The sequence below is a fragment of the Aythya marila genome (assembly GCF_965140915.1).
Source record: "Aythya marila genome assembly, chromosome: 16".
Lineage (NCBI taxonomy): Eukaryota > Metazoa > Chordata > Aves > Anseriformes > Anatidae > Aythya > Aythya marila.
Genome location: NC_139057.1, coordinates 15,675,814 through 15,692,298, shown reverse-complemented (window position 1 = coordinate 15,692,298; position 16,485 = coordinate 15,675,814). Strand labels below are relative to the sequence as shown.

At 36.6% G+C, this 16,485-nt stretch overlaps 1 protein-coding gene across 8 annotated transcripts in view; it reads right to left on the bottom strand.

Annotated features, from left to right (window-relative positions):
- The window catches only part of STAU1 (staufen double-stranded RNA binding protein 1), a 36,205-nt gene that overhangs the window by 8,206 nt on the left and 11,514 nt on the right, over window positions 1-16,485 (bottom strand). For 4 of the 8 annotated variants that reach the window (XM_082773495.1, XM_082773498.1, XM_082773501.1 and 1 more), the window contains 10 exons: window positions 15,444-15,600; window positions 13,888-14,026; window positions 12,995-13,160; window positions 7,291-7,389; window positions 5,740-5,970; window positions 5,071-5,214; window positions 4,272-4,418; window positions 3,437-3,509; window positions 1,230-1,549; window positions 357-479 (listed from right to left, as the gene is read on the bottom strand). In XM_082773495.1, coding sequence (XP_082629621.1) covers window positions 357-479; window positions 1,230-1,549; window positions 3,437-3,509; window positions 4,272-4,418; window positions 5,071-5,214; window positions 5,740-5,970; window positions 7,291-7,389; window positions 12,995-13,160; window positions 13,888-14,026; window positions 15,444-15,600 — 1,599 coding nt within the window. The remainder of the gene's footprint in view (window positions 1-356; window positions 480-1,229; window positions 1,550-3,436; window positions 3,510-4,271; window positions 4,419-5,070; window positions 5,215-5,739; window positions 5,971-7,290; window positions 7,390-12,994; window positions 13,161-13,887; window positions 14,027-15,443; window positions 15,601-16,485) is intronic. The other 4 variants (XM_082773497.1, XM_082773499.1, XM_082773500.1 and 1 more) reach the window with 2 other exon arrangements.

Sequence of the window (16,485 nt, the reverse complement as noted above, 5' to 3'; positions counted from 1 at the left end):
ATATCAACTTGTTCCGTTGAAGAGAAAGAAAAGTGATATGCTCTTGTGTTTTAGAAGTTCCCTTTTATATGTTTTCTTTAATATGTGTTCAGACACATAATATTGAGATAAAACAAATACACTTTTTGTAGACACAAAATCGTGAGCATATATCAAGTGTGTTAAAAGTTAGGTTAGATTCTGAAACTATTTCTCAGTTATTTCAGTAACCCATGATACCTTTGACAAAACATAGTCACGGAATTGTACAGCATTTAATTGTTATCCAGCAGTAATATGAAATCTTGGTCTATTTGCTGCACCTCTTAGAGCTCACTGAAGACAAAAAGAAAGCATTTCAGCAATATTCATCATACCATATCGTGGCAAGATTCTACGTCCTTTCCAATTCCATGGCTGATCAGTGGTGGCTGAGAGGAACAGTTTATAAGAGATACAAACTCATTCTTGTTATTTTTTGGAAAGTCTTTATATTCAACCTAAAGGAAACAGAATGATTTAGTTCTTTTCAGTTAACCAGGTACAGGAAATACATCACATTTTCTAAAGATTATTTCCCCATATACACAGCCAAACCCTACTTTTATTGATTCTCTGGCAGCCAGGAAGAACCATTTACTTTGAAGTTTGAATTTAGTTGCAATTGTTTTGAGTAATCACAAGAACTCTGCAAGCCTTCTGAATAACAGTTGCTACATAGTAATGATTGTTTCTGAAATCTTTTTTCTGATCATAGCTACCTGCATTTATTTTTTTTCCTATTTGACTTCTTATTCCATGGAGTTCTTGCTGAGAGTAATATTCATAATGTATCAATATAGAAAAGTAAATGCAATTCTAACTAAAGGGACCAAACACAAGAAAATGCAAGGCTTACAGCAAATGTTAATGTATCAAGGATTTTTCAAAAAATTATTTCAGATCAACCAAGTACACATTATGTTCCCACATCACGACAATTTGCAGAAAATACTACTTTCAATTTCATTCTTCAATGAGACCTAGAGATTAGTGCTGAATTAAGTCTGGGCATGTAGTGCATAAATGCATATTTGAAAACCAAATAAATGAGCTGTAAAACTCAGTACACTTTGTAGGTAAAGTAAAATGTTTACATGAACTTCAGCTTAACAAACAGCTTCAGAGTACAGTGCTAAAAAAAATTTAAACATACAAGACATACCAGTTTGAATAGCTTTGGAAGAACTATTGTAGAACTGTACATTTACCTGGATTCCTTGAACATTGGAAAGATAGTCCAGCTGCTCAGAGGGCCTAGTAAGTGGTCCATGGGGTACGTGGCCTGATGAGTTGTTATTTTTTAATATGGTCTCAGCAGTAGGAGAAGTACCACCATACAATAGCTCTCTAGCAATCATTGCTGTTACGGTAGCCTTGGCAGGATTTGGGGCTGCCCTATTGAATTCTTTGGTGTGGTGTCCTTGATTGGCTCCTACAGCTTGTGCAACCTCAGGGACCATGGGAAGAATTCCAGCGGGAAGCTGCTGGTGACTGAGATAAGGCATCCTAAACTCGTCTTCTTTATTACCTGCAGAAAGGAGAGGTGCCATCAATACAGAGTTTGCTAACTGCGTAAATGATTCAGTGCAACACCTGCTTTTGCCAAAAGGAGCACATTGACATCCGGGAGCAGTTTCTCCACATTAGTCAAGCTTACAGACATCTCAGACAGTTGCAACCACATTCTAGATGTATCTTTTGGTTTCAGAATCATTTATTTCATGATTTAAAGGGTAGGAGCAAATAATAACACCACAGAATGGCTGGAGCCATGGTTAAATATTGTAAAGACAGTAACAATGTAGCCCACAAAGTTTATACCATATATAATGAGAATGTAAACAGGTAGGTAAGATTAAATGTAAACTTAGCACAGCATGAAGCAGCAAGAAAATATCCAACCACCATCAACTGATACCAATTTATTGATCTTACAGCCTAAATTAGTTTTAAGAGGGATATCAGCAGCTTTTTCTGGGAAACTCATACATAGAACTGTGGCAAAAAGTTAGAGGTGTGCTCAAGAAAGACGGCGAAGACAATGCCACCAAAATAAACAGAGGAGTCAGTATTAGGGCTGAATAGGTAAGTGAAGTTCAACAGGACTGAGCTGCCACAAGACTAAGAATGAAAGACAAAACTGGTAGATGGAAGAAACAAGGAAAAACAGGAGTGATAGCAAAGTTTGAGTAAGGACTCAGGAATTTTACCTAAGATTTTATGAATGCATGAAAACATTACTAACATCCAAGTCAGTCAATCCCATTTGTTTATAACGTGAACAACAAAATTATACTAAAAGAAACACAGCATCTGAAGCATACTATCCAAGACAGAATTTTATCATTGACAAACTTTCTATAATGACTCCTTTCAAGTTTACATTAGAGAAATCAAACTCCTCTATGCTTGGTGGCCAGGATTTTTTGTTTGTTTCTTTCCAGCCTATTATCTGTAGATCCACTCACTCTAACAATCAACTGTCTGAAATAAATGCAGGCACAGATCCCTGATTTCAGGCATTACAGGCCAAGCACAGATGAAGAGGCTGTTCTGTACTAAAAGGCCATTCCTTCCCTCTAACTCTACTTTAGGAAGACCAACTTCAATCAGCAGTGACAACCTTTTCCATTTTCATCCCAGGAATAGTCTTCAACACAGTGCAGTTATTCCCTCAACACCTGTAAGGTGATGCAACCAAATGTAACACAGCTAACTACCAAATTCAGCAACATCCTCCTCCCATTGCTACTCTTCTTCAGACAGGGAGTAGCATTTCTGGGGCATTCTTCCAAGCCGCAACCGTTCTTCCAAACCTGGAAGGCTGTTCCCAGGTTGCAGAAACACCAATCCTTTTCCATGGAATCTGCTTCCATCCTCATTTAGACCCTACACCAGAGAAACTTTCTCTTGAGTCAAAGAGGCTGATCTCTCCTCCTCCCCTTATCTTTTCCTCTCACAGAAATTGCCTCAACTTCATTTCTGCTTTTAACAGGAGAAGCCGCTTCCCTGGACAAGAGTAATGCCTGGTCCTGAACATTCTTGCACTAGAAAGCCCTAGACATCAATTAAAGCTTGCCCAAAAGACTCTCCCGCTCACGGTGAGAGAAGCCCAGACACTACAGGTAGGAGCAGCCGCACTGCCACCAACTGCTTGACTGACACATTAGCACACACAGGCTTCTGGATCAGCCAAAAGCTGAGCAGGAGACCAAGCAAGCCAAATACTGTACTACTTGGGAGAAATAAGCACTTTGGTATTTCAGCTAAACCCTGGCATGGTATAGATTTAGTTTGCAGGCCAGCAGTTGCACACCTCTGCTCATTATAGTATGTTAAATGACACTACTGAAGGGACTGAGAAACATGTCTTACATGCCAACAGGGCCATGCTTCTTTCAGGAAGGTTACTTACTAGTTGAAGTTTCTTCAGAGCCTGGCTCAAAGAAGGTTACTTTTCTTCCATCACCTGGTTTCTTCACTGGTGTCTTGAAAATAAAGAAGAGAGACCAAACAACATCCCTTAAAAAAGCTTTTCCCAAGTTTTCAAGATGTAGGTGATCTATCAAAATTTTACTTAAGAATTTATTATTCAAAAACCTCAACTATTACATAGCCATCAAAAAAACAAGTTCAGTGATCCTTATTCACTGAATGAATAAAACTGTCTACAGATTATCGTAGTGTTATTAGGAACACAGATGTTGAAAACTTGAAAAAGTTACTTAAGCTAACTTTAACATTGCTGATAACAGCATGCATTGGACACATACATAAAAAGGAGAAAATTAAACCAGACTTGGTATTTTAACTCCACAGTAATATCTGCCAAACCAACAGATGAAGAAAGAATGCAAGGCTTTTTCATGCTAAGGACCCACCAAAGAAAGAGACCTGTAACAAGCTTTTGTCTGCAAATATTCATAAGGCTATCTGAAACTATTGCTACCACAGAATCCTATACAGCTTACATGTTTGCAAGTTTCTAAGACCAAATACATCAGTTATTCACAGGTTGAGCCATTCTGTGAAGAATACATTAATTTAGCCTTCTGATGTGACTTTGATTTTTTCTTGCAAAATTGAAATTCTTGATGTATCCAAAATGTACTGTTATTTAGAGAACAGTCACCTCAATACAATAGTCTTCTGACTAGTGCAGACAGTATGAATTTAGTATACTGTTACTGTCTTCAAAGCTGCTGTTTTTTAAACTCATCAAACGGTGACTGATACTCAAAGAATATTACCTTCTCTTCTGTCTTTAATGCTGGCTTTGGAGGCTGAGGTTGAGGGATTTTGAAACCTAAAATTTCCAACATATTTTCAGCTGCATTGCGTTTAGCAACTTTTTTGTTTGTGCCCATTCCTTCAGCTGTGTGTACACCAACTTTCACCTGGACAAAAGAGAAAGAAAGCAAATAAAATCTTAAGCAGTAGTATTAGGACTCACTCATCAATCACCTGCGTCTCAAGTACAGCATGAGTCACAAAATAGCTCAAGTAATTATTCTAAACAAGAAGTATCCTGCCATTTATTATCCATCATCATTGGCCTCCAAGCACAAAGCCAAACAGACATAGCATAATCAGCTGTATTTCATCATCACATCTTGGCACCAGCCTAAATGCTCAAAAGTGGCATCACGGTGGATGTCCTTTTCCAGGCTGAAGTTACAAGTTTAGCAGATTTCCTAATGTACTGGAAGGGAACTGATTTTTCTGCTTTGTCCAGGATACAAGAGAGACTTGGAGAACATTAGAGGATAATAGATACTCAATGTCAAAAGAGCTACTATGCTCCTAGCAGAATGTTATTCTTCCCATAAATTAAATACAGTAGGAAGTTACAAGTAGACTTCTAGTGTCCTATGCTATTTTTTTTTTAAATCATGACTCCGATCACATTTCTTGAACCTTCATCTTCCTTGGATGGAATCTACTACATAATTTCTTAATACATTTAATAGAAATGTGGCCATAATCCTGTTAATTTTGTATATCATCATGACACTCTGATTACAATAAGCCAAAAAAAACCATACAAACCTGCATAACAAACTCCCTGCGTCTTGGAAGACCACGTTCTGTGATAAGCATGTACTCTGGTTCCTTTTCTTTCTTGGCCTGCTGTATCTGGGCAAGTCTGCTAATGGGATTCATGCCTTGACCATATTCTGGACTTGTTTGCAGCTACACAGAATAACGTTTAGGAAATAAGCCAAAAATTGTGAATATTTAGTTCAACAGACAAAACGCAGCGTGCCACTGAGCTCACTCATCTCTAGAATTTAAAAACACTAAAGTAACACTTACTTAATGAAACACCTTTACAGCCAAGGAGAAACACTCAATTTATTTGGCTCTGCTGTCATGGTTGACCACATGTGACATACTGGAAATAGCTCCAGAGGGGACGTCATACGTTAGAGGGGAAGGGTTTGCAGGAGAATTTGCAGAAGTGAAAATCAGGCAAAACCCTAAACTGTAAAATCTAAGGCTTGAAAGTCAGAGCTTCATTTTTAGATACCACCCATTCTTTTATCTCGTTTCTCTTTCATTCTGAATTTACTGTTAATCATTATAATAATTGTGAACCCCATTTAGAGTGGGAGCAAAATATTTGTAGTACCAAACTACATTTGAGTTAAAAATTGACTCAAGTGTCTCTCATCTGACAATTACTTACAACAGTTGGATTTTCAATTTGTCTCTTACCTTCACTATTGATTTTGTTTTCTTTTTGATTCGCGGTTTCATTTTCTCAACTGTGGGAAGGGGCGGCAGTTTTTTCAGTTCTTCTAGGACTGCTATTGCAGCATTTTTCTTTGAGATCTTCTTGCTCTTTCCTTCACCTTCACCCATGAATTCCCCAACTGACACCTTGGTTACAAAGCTCTTCATATGGGGAGGACCACTTTCCTTAGTCACCTGTTTCAGAGGGAAAAACTGAGTGAAAGCGTGATAAACACTTAGTAAAAATGGTAGGGCACATTGTTTATAACAAAATTCTCTCAAACACTACAGGTAAAAAGATTTCAGATTTTCATACAATTCAGAAAATGACTACGTAAATCATTCCCTAATAACATTTTCCCACACAAATAAAAATGTACTTTTAAAAGATCAGATGCAGCAAGAAGTAAACAGCATTAACATATTATAGTCATTAACCCATCTTACTTCTTGAATTACTCCTTCAATATAAAAATGATTGCTCTATTTCATCAACATGTACTTCCACACATAAATTCACCTCACTAAATACATCATGTTACAGCAATAGAACATTACTGAGAAAGCAATTATTTGGGATCCAGCAATTTAGTTTAGAAATCAAGAATTCTGAAGACATCTAAGGGTTAGCTACTTGCTACAGATTTAGTCTTAACTCCATTCATAACAAATTGTAACTTCAAAATATTCAGAGTCAAGAACTGAAACTGAATTAAGAACTTCCACCCACAACTGGCTTTGTGTGACAGTATATTTTTACCAGTGATGCTTATGCCAATCTGTTATAATTGTAATATTTGTATAAAAATTCATGAAACAGTTTTAAAAGCAATTTAGTTACACACGATTGCATTTTATTACTGTAATCATTCATGTAGTTGACTGAAGTGTTACTCTGCCAGCTCAAGAAGGCAACACGATACATTAATATTTTAATGCAACAACGATGGTCCTATGGAAGCTATTGATTTAAGGTAACTAAAATGATCAAAGAGGGGCAAAGAGGCAAGCAGCCAGGCCAAAGGGAAAGGAAAGTAAGATGCACATGAGGTCAACTCATGGCAAGAAAAGAAACCTGTCTATGAGATTCTGCAACTTGCGGGTAGTCCACATCAGTGCTTAAGTAAGCAAATACTTCCATAAATAATTTCTTTTTAGAGTGAGTTAGACTTTTCTGTCTGGACTTCACACCTCAATGTTCTAATCTGTAATGTAGGCTTGTGTTTTGTTTCTTTACTATAATACTATTGTTTCAAAAAAACTTGGAAAAGATTGCACAGATAACCACAGCATAGTTGTTCACTCACGCTATGATTTTAGTGCATGAATCTGTGAACAGGTGGATTTCTTTCTTTCTTTACTTAACCATGTAAATTCTGAGACAATCAGAGTGACTGTCAAAGGTAAATGTGTATTCACAACTAACAAGGCATGTTAAAAGTCAGTTGTTTGGATTATCTACAAAGACTCTACTTAATGTGTACCCTTAATATTCTAATAAAAACAAATCTAAAGCTTGTAAAATAAACATACCTCAAAATTCACAGGCAAGTTCCTTTTAAGTGCAATCTCAAAAACTTGGCTTATTTCAGATTTATTGAGATTTTCATCATCTGGTTCTTTTCCGTTAACCTAAAAGAAGCATACTCTATTTAAAATAATGATCCTATTAAATTGAATTTTATTCATCCAACCAGTTTACTGAATTCTCAAATTTTAAGTAGTTTAACTTTTACTGCCATTTTACGTGAATGTGTATAAGTGCAGCACACATACTACAGAACTAAAATTTAGGAAGCTCATTTAAAGTGTATGTGTAAAAGCTAGCAAACCTCCATATTTTCATGTGCTCATCAAAGGAAAAAACAAATAGAATAAGGGCCAATGGGTTTAAAATCTATTTATAGAAAAACAAACTGAAGTGTTGAATGAACTGCTTTCCACATGGAAGTACCTTTATGAAATACAGTTTCATATGCTGATTGGACATTTGTACCAAAAGCACTAAGACAGTAACAGATAAGAGAAAGGGCAGGAAAAATACAGATTCTGAGAATGGGACCAATGTTGATAAAGGATGGATTATTAGACCCTGGCATAGTCCTGTCTTTCAACATGCTCCCTGTAAGTTCTTCATCTACGGATTTTTCTCATCATTTGAAAAACATGCTATCAGGAACTTGCCTTAAATCAAATAGTGTATATTTCTGACATCTTACACCTGCTAGAAGGACAGCAGTGCCAGGTGGAGCTTACCTACAGGCACTTCTACGTATCTCCAGGTAAAATTTTGATTGAGACTCCAAAAATGTCTTCACTGATGTTGGTATCAACATGAACTAAGAGGCATGGTAACAGCAACAGAGAAATTTTAAGACTAAGTGTCCAGCAGTGATATAGGAAAGATTATGATAAAGATGAATAGCAACAATTACACCAATTATATTACACCATAAAACTGGTTACACAACCAGCTAACAAAAATTATTTAAATATTTTATTGGAGCAGCAGAAATATGCTAGAGAGTTCTTTCTGATTAAAGCTAGTTTTGATAGCAAGCATCCCCAATCTCTGTTACTAGCAAGTTAGATCAGAACATGAAGGACATTTGGTTTCCACTACTCAAAGCAGCCTCTTCCAAGCTCAGAACAAAATATGGGTAAAATTAATCTGTGGTTTTCACACCTTCCTACTGTCCCATCAGATTTTTACACTGTTCTTATGGATTGACCACATATTTCAGGTCTGAGTCACAACGTTTCAGAACACATACACCCCAACATCCTTTCTTACAAAAATAACATCTGATACTTCTGCTAACACTACTACATCCAGTCTTCAACCTCTGAGCCAGATGTGTACATAGAACAGCCTTCAGGTCTGCAAAAACCAAGACCACACGATGGCACCACTCCCAAAGGAGTGAAGAGCACCACAGCACACAAGAAATATCGAGGCAATACCTACACTACAGGAACCCCACACTACATCTCAGCAGGAGGCACAATGCAGGTAATATTTGTCAAAATTAAGACTGAAGCTAGAAGTCAAAATATTCATCACCATATTCTAAAACCAATTTCAAATACAGGTGGTAGGTTGAAAAAGAACAGCATCATATTCCAGGAAAAGGATTACTCCATTATTCCATATTATTCCATTATTCCATATTCCAGGAAAAAGGGCTTATTTTATTATGGGCTAAGTGTTACAGCAAGTTTACTGTCAGCACCTATAGGAATGATCTTTACTGTCTTTAACTTTACTGTCAACATATTAGCACGATCACTTTATTTACAAATATTTTTTCCCATCCTTACAATTTCAGATATATTCCAGCTTCTCACATTCCCACATTTTTCCTTTTTAAGATGACAGGGCAGGGCTTCTCTTTATTGGCTTAGACTTTTTGTGTTTAAAATCCTTTCAAAATAACATAAATAGTATGCAATTACCTACTACATTATGGTGTATATTCTTGACATATCATTCCAGGTCTGTTCATATATGTTCATATGGTCACAGGTACTTTTTTCCCCTATGTTTTTATTCAAAATGGGTAAATTAGGTACTTTTTTTCAATGTTTATACTAAAAAAAGTAATTAATTACAAAATATTATCAGACTATAACTATTCTACTATTTTGTCTCTATTTGAGTCCTAGACCAGTTTATTTTATAAATCAAAGATAACCACACCCTCCCCCCTTGCTGCATACCTCAAGGCAGATAATCTATAAAGTCTGCTTTTAAAGTAGTTTGCACGTGTGCATTCCTCTCCAAGGAATCTATGCCTCTAAATCAGAATGAGACCACAAACAAGCATTTACTACACTTAACTTTCATCAAATTGTTCAACCCATCTCTAACAAATGAAAAGTCACACAAAGAAACAGAAGCGATACGTTAAAAACTCCTGGATAAATTGTAAAAGCAACGTACGCATTTATGAGGGGTCTCCCCTTTTCTAGGAAGTCTTTCAACAAGGAATTCCTCAAAGACTGCATATAAGCAAGTTATGAAAACCAGCAGAATTGCTGATGAGAACCACATTGCTTTCAACATAGCTATCCGTCTATTTTCTTCCACATCAAGGGATATAAAGTGCAGCTGATATTTAACAGATAAATTAGGGAAAAGAACATAGAAGCAATTCTGGTTTTGCTGTTTTCATGCAAAGAGTTCTATCTAAGCATTGTGCTAGAAACCATTGCTTTCTAAGCTTTAAATCTGTGCTTTATTATCTCTGTCTTTGAATACACAAATAACCTTTTCTCCATTAACACCAGTGACAGGACCCACGGGAACGGGGTTAAGCTGAGGCAGGGGAAATTTAGGCTTGACATCAGGAGGGGGTTCTTCACAGAGAGGGTGGTTGCACACTGGAACAGGCTCTCCAGGGAAGTGATCACTGCACCGAGCCTGTCTGAATTTAAGAAGAGATTGGACTGTGCACTTAGTCACATGGTCTGAACTTTTGGGTAGATCTGTGCGGTGTCAAGAGTTGGACTTGATGATCCTTAAGGGTCCCTTCCAACTCAGGATATTCTATGATTCTATGAACCTTATACTGCCTCCTTGCAGAGTGTCTTAACTTCAATCATACACTTAATTTAGGGTGGAATGGTCCTTTGGAGGTTTCCTACTACAGCCTCCAGCTCAAAGTAGAAATGACTTAAAATTAGATCAGTTGCTCAGACAGGAATTTGTATAGTTGAGAGCAAATGTTATTAATTTTTTTTTCCTGCCACTTGCTTCCAGATTTGTGCTAAGAAGGTATGGGAAAAGGCTATTCTTACCCTTAAAGGATAGTCATTTTATTCAATGATTTCTTCTTAAGCATTGATTATTTTCTGGCTAAAAGTACAAGAGTTCAAGATTGTACAATTTATTTATACATGTGCACGCTAATGGAATATGCAAAAATGTGTTTAAAAGGAAAATTACTGGCAACATCAAATGACAAGAAGTATCACGATGACGTCAGCTTGTGAAATCTTGATTTGTCTCTATTGTATACACGTTATAGCAGAATCTCTTATATTGTACACTGTCATATCCCTCAAGGACCTTGCCTCACTGAATGCATAAACTAAGAGTGCTCACTTAGTGCCAAAATCTTCCTTATTTTATCTTCATCTTGTCTAGTGCAAAAAGCTATTGCAAAGATAGTAATTCCCTCAGATACTCCTAAAACCACAATAGTTCAGAACCATACATATTAATGAACCTAGTGTTTGAGCACCACATTTGAAATTAAGACCTGATTGGAGTGTTTGCTATAATCCAGCACTCTGTGTTCAAAGGATTGCTCTCCTTATGCATAGCTCTATTTCTCACTGTTCACTTTGTAGACAAGTCAAGCATAAATTAAGAAAATGACAATACATGTTTCTTGTGAAAGTTCACCTAAAGTGACTTGTCCAGCATATGTATAGAGGGGCCAAAACAGAAGGGAGGTTGCAACTGGCTTATTCACAAAACAGTTCTCCCTTCTTGTAATCTCTTGCATTGCTGACAACAGCATTTCCCTTGTCATGTCCTTAAAAACGATAAAAAGAAGAGATACCGTCTAGGTTACTTTCCTAACCTCTTGATTCACAGAGTTTACAATGAATGAGACATCCTATAGAAAAGAATACACAGTCACATAAAGACGATTACAGCATTTGCTCTCATGACCTCACATTACTCAACTTTAAATGCAACTCTACAAATATTCAAAAAGTCACTTGCACATAGGCATTTATGAAGTGAACAATTCTGTTATGTGCGACCCTATAATTTTCTGTAGAGTTGGACTCCTTGGGTCCAGTACATAAACTTCCACTAGTTAAGGTGGAAAACCAGCTGATGACAGTAGGACAATCTTTCAGGACGCTGAACACAGGCTATTATGCATCAGTGACATAGAATGACAATAGTCAGAAATTTAGGGCTTCCCTGCATTGAAAAGAAATATTCCCCCCACCCCCCATTTGATCTCTTCTGCTTGAAGACCTCCTGCTTGTCCCTGACCACACTCCATTACCATTTTTGATTTCAGTGCAAAACTAATTTTGACTGTCAGCTTCTGTTCCCACAGTCACTGTCTTCCCTGATTACAAGCTTTTGTAATTCCTTGACTCCCTTGTTAGTAGCCTCCATTATTCACTAATTTACATTCTTCTAGAACTCTGTTACCTTAAACACTATCATCAGTGCCTCCTAGGCCTCTTCCCTGAACTATTTTTCACTAATTATCTAGGCAACGCTCTCTCTAATTTTTAACTCAATGTCCGTTTGCTTCACCACACGTTTCCTCAGTTCTCTTGCTCTATCATTCCTGGTAGTTCCTTTTTTTTTTTTTTTTTAAAAAAAAAAACCTTTTGCCAAATTCTTTGTTTTTCTTCTTTTTCAGCACATAGTCAGACTACGTAACTAACAGTTCTTACACTCCCCAGACTTTAAGTTATTAGTCCAAGCCTCCACTCCCTGGCTTTAAAACCAAGGCCTTGTAACTCAGGCAAGATTAAATACACACTTTGTAGGAATCTGTAGTTGGAGTAGTCAGTCAGCACATATAAAGAGGGTGCACGCAGTCAACTCAACCCCGGGAGCTCATGTGTATACACAGTGAGACTTCCTGCCTAAGCAACTTAAAAATAAATAAATAAAATAAAAATAAAATAAAAACCAAGGGTCTTTGGAATGGGAAATGCTGGGCAGCCATAAACATATGGAGGGATACAAGTTTGCTTCTTATTATTCACATTTATATATTATTCATATAAAAAAAAAAGTGTGCATGAGTTTACTACTTCCATGAACTTTCTGCCCTGCTGTTCTTTCCAAGATCACATGGGAATTTTGCCCAGGAAGCAAACCCTGATCTCTGCCTGTGCTGGAATGTAAGTACCCTGTTTAGACACTTCAGAAGTTTGCATATTATCTGTACCTGATAAGACATTAGTTCCTATCTATGTTTCCAGTGCTCATATCTGACAGAGGTCTATAGCATTGCTGTGGAAAAATACGACAGCAAAAGAATTAATATAACTTCATTTGGGAAAATTCTAGTTCCACAGAAAATTATTATTTAAATTGTTTCTAGTGACACAAGTAGATCAACACTACCACACAGAATTAAATTTCGCAACTATCATTTTCCTCTCAATTTGGAAAAAAAAAAAATCTACAACAATATCTCAGTTTATCTTAGCAATTTATGCTTAGAACACTCAGATTAATTCCCACCTCTGGTTTCTCAGGCAAGGGCTCATTCTGCAGAACTTTCAGTGCTTTAGCAGCTGCATCATGCTTAGCAGCTTGCCTTGTTCTTCCTTTCCCATGAAACTGCTGCCCTCCAATTGAAAGCTCAACTTGATACAGTAAAGGCCCAACAGGAAATGGGTAAAAGTACCTACAAAGAGAGAGATTTAAATAGGTAAACAATTTTGCTTGCAAAAGTAAACTATCAGAAACATAAGATATGCACGGATGAAGCTCTTGGGTATCAGGAAACACCACTCAGCATGAAGCAGTAGTATTAAAAAGCCAGATTTTCAAAGTCTAAAAGATCTTAAGGAAATCTCTCTAAAACAGCATATCAGCATTTCTTGTTTTTAAAATATGAAAACATTTCTAACCAACTGGAACAGTGAAAGACAATATATGCTTTGACAAACTTGGCAGTCCAGCAAGTTTGGAATTCTTGATTCCAATGCTCATAACTTTGTTTAAACTGAAGCTGCAATTTAAATAGTCGGGTTTAGAAAAAGGATCAAGCTGTTTTCCTCACTTTTTGTTTTTACACAGAAAGGAAACACAAGAAATATTTAGTTGTTCACTTCAGGAAGCTGGATATACCCAGCTTTTTTCCAGGTTTTGAAGTGCCCTTCAAAACACTTCATCATTGGGTTCAATTCCTTCTTCTCCTTCCTCTTCCCCCAAAAGAACCATTTAAAAAATTTGCAGTTATGCATGGGATGTACTTATCAAAACCTTATGCCTCATAAACTAGCTGTATGTCAAGCTGAATATCCGCTTAACGGACGTTGCATTTTTGGTGTTTTTTAGAAGATAGCAACAAAAATGAAAGTGATTCAAAGATTTGGGACTGTAAAACCAAACCATTAAACAATACGTACCGTGGAGGATAAGTACCACCTCTCATAGTATAGTTGTAAGTGGACCTCATCCCCGTATAAGGATCAATAGGTTTGTACATAGGTTTCTTTCCCAGCTTCATGCAAAGTGCATTCAACTCCACTGTGGGGGTTACACTGTCTAGATGAAAAGGAACATAAAGCGTCTGGCTGTCACAAGAGACTGAAGCAATATAAACTCTCATCCTGTCTCCAAGCACAGAAAAAGGAGGCTACATTTTGCCATGTGCAATACTCTTAAATAAATGAGTTCTGAATATGAATACCAATGACCATGAAGAAATTAAGTGTGTGAGATGCATATTAAGTTGGCAGCCTAAAACAAGGTTGTAAGAGGATTTTTCACAAAGGTGTAACTTTTTTAATAGTATGTTTGTAACTATTTTTCTGGTAAACCTTTGTAAAGGTACTGATTTATTTATTTTTACAGTGCATTTAACAACGTGGTGTGCAGAACAAATGTATTTTTCTTAAAAAAATCCTTTTAAATTAACAGACACTACATATATCTTCTGCTTCTGTTGTTTACTGATAATGATCAAATGTTTCTCTTTGTACTCAGTGACTAAAAGGGATCTTTATGACTTCACTTTCAAATTGCAGTTTGCCTTATGACAAGGAAGGTATATTGCTGCTGACAGCTCTAAACATTTTTCTCAATGCAGACTTCACGTGGATGAGAAATTGACTCACTGACTATTCTCATTTGATAACGACCAGTCACATAAATGGTCATTTTTTTTCTATCACAAGCCTCACTGGCTCAAAAACCAGCGTGTACTCTAGTACAACAGTGTTTTGATAAAAGGCAATTGCCAAAATAAAGTGAAATTATGGAGCATATTCACAGGAAAAAAATAGGTAATTGCTAGTTTCTATTTCCCCCGTTCACTGTACAAAATGTTTCTAAAGAACAAATTCAAGTGATATCAGAATACAACTGGTATTAAAGATAGGTTTTACCCTTTGCTGAGTAAAATAATGGTATCCTAATAGCTCTCAATTCAGGTGACACAGGGAACATGCAAAACTATCGCATGTGCAGCTGAGACATGAAGCTACTTTATACTTAATTTTACATTTTAAATATATCCTAAAAGCAATCTTAGTAAACTAAGAAGTTGCCTAAAAATAACCACAACTTAAATGCTATTATACAATTCAACATCAACTTCTCTTTAAAGAAGTGCAATGATGCACCTTCCGAAGTTCGGATCCTATTGCTCAACACAAATTTGTTTTGTTTTGTTTTTTAACCTAAATTTCGAAAGAAATCTTTATTGTAAAAATTCTGAATTATTCTGTAAGAATCGCTGAACATATTCATCTGCCTATGCAAAAAATTATGATCAAAGATTAACACCAGATGACTTTCTACAAAACCCAGTTATTGTTATTTTTAAATAAGCGAAAGATAATTTAAGTATCACAATTTTTATTCATCCTTATGAAACTTTAACATACATGCCAAAAGAAAGGTGTATTGCATACATGCTTTTTGTGTTGTTTTTTTCAAACCATCTCGTTGAGGTATATACCTGGATTCTTGCCTTCGCTACGAGATGGACGAGCTGTAGGTTTAGGGAATTTTGTCCCTTCCAATGCTTTGGCAGCTGCCGCATGTTGCGCTTTTTTAATACTAGTTCCTTCAGCTTCCCAGTGCTGGTCCCCAAGGGTCAGCTGCACTGTAAACACCTCAAAATAGAGAAATAGAAAACAAACTTTTTATTACAAGTGGGTTCAGAACTCACATCATTTATTAGGACATGTCATGGAACAGTGAGTCGTTAGTGATGCAGAAGTCAAAAAGATAGTAACCAACACTTTTCTTAACTACTATGCCAACTCCAGATTTTAAACACTTGGGACATCTACAGGATATTCCTGATTAGTCAACTATGAATTTCACAAAAATTGTAGCCAGCACTATCCTGCATATTGCAGGAGATCATATAGGCTATAAGAGAGAAGAGGCAATGTGCACAGAGGTGACTCTGCATGGATAGCTGGTATGCCAACATTACTCTGAATAGCTGCCTTGAAAATCAGATTGTTATTCCATAACAGCTTGTTGCTTTAACACATTTTTAAACTATATTTTCCAGTAGTTTGAAGAAAGGTAAGCTCACACTGCACCACAAAACCTCCTACATGCCCCCAGGTTAGTGCAAGCCTATCTGATTATAGAGCAAAACTCTGTGGCACTTCTTTTTAAGTATGTGGGATAAGGAAGAATATATATTGCCCTAAATTTTCACAAATTAATCAGACAACAGAAAGCTAAAGTCTCCCTGGTAATTAAATGAAGTTTAATTTCAATCAGAATAAAAATGCAAGTGAACAGATGCTCTGATTATTATTCCAATACCTTTTGTAAATGCAGACCTTGCCAGCTTTGCACATTGAAGCTGCCATTACACATATTATGGATAAAAGATTTTAGTTCTTAGTATTATTCATTTTGAAGGCAATTCCTCTAACATACAACACTCACACTGTTCCAGGAAACACTTTAAGGAGAGGATGTCAGATTAGGATATCCCATGTTGTTTTTCCTTATATGCCTTGACCTCAGTACTC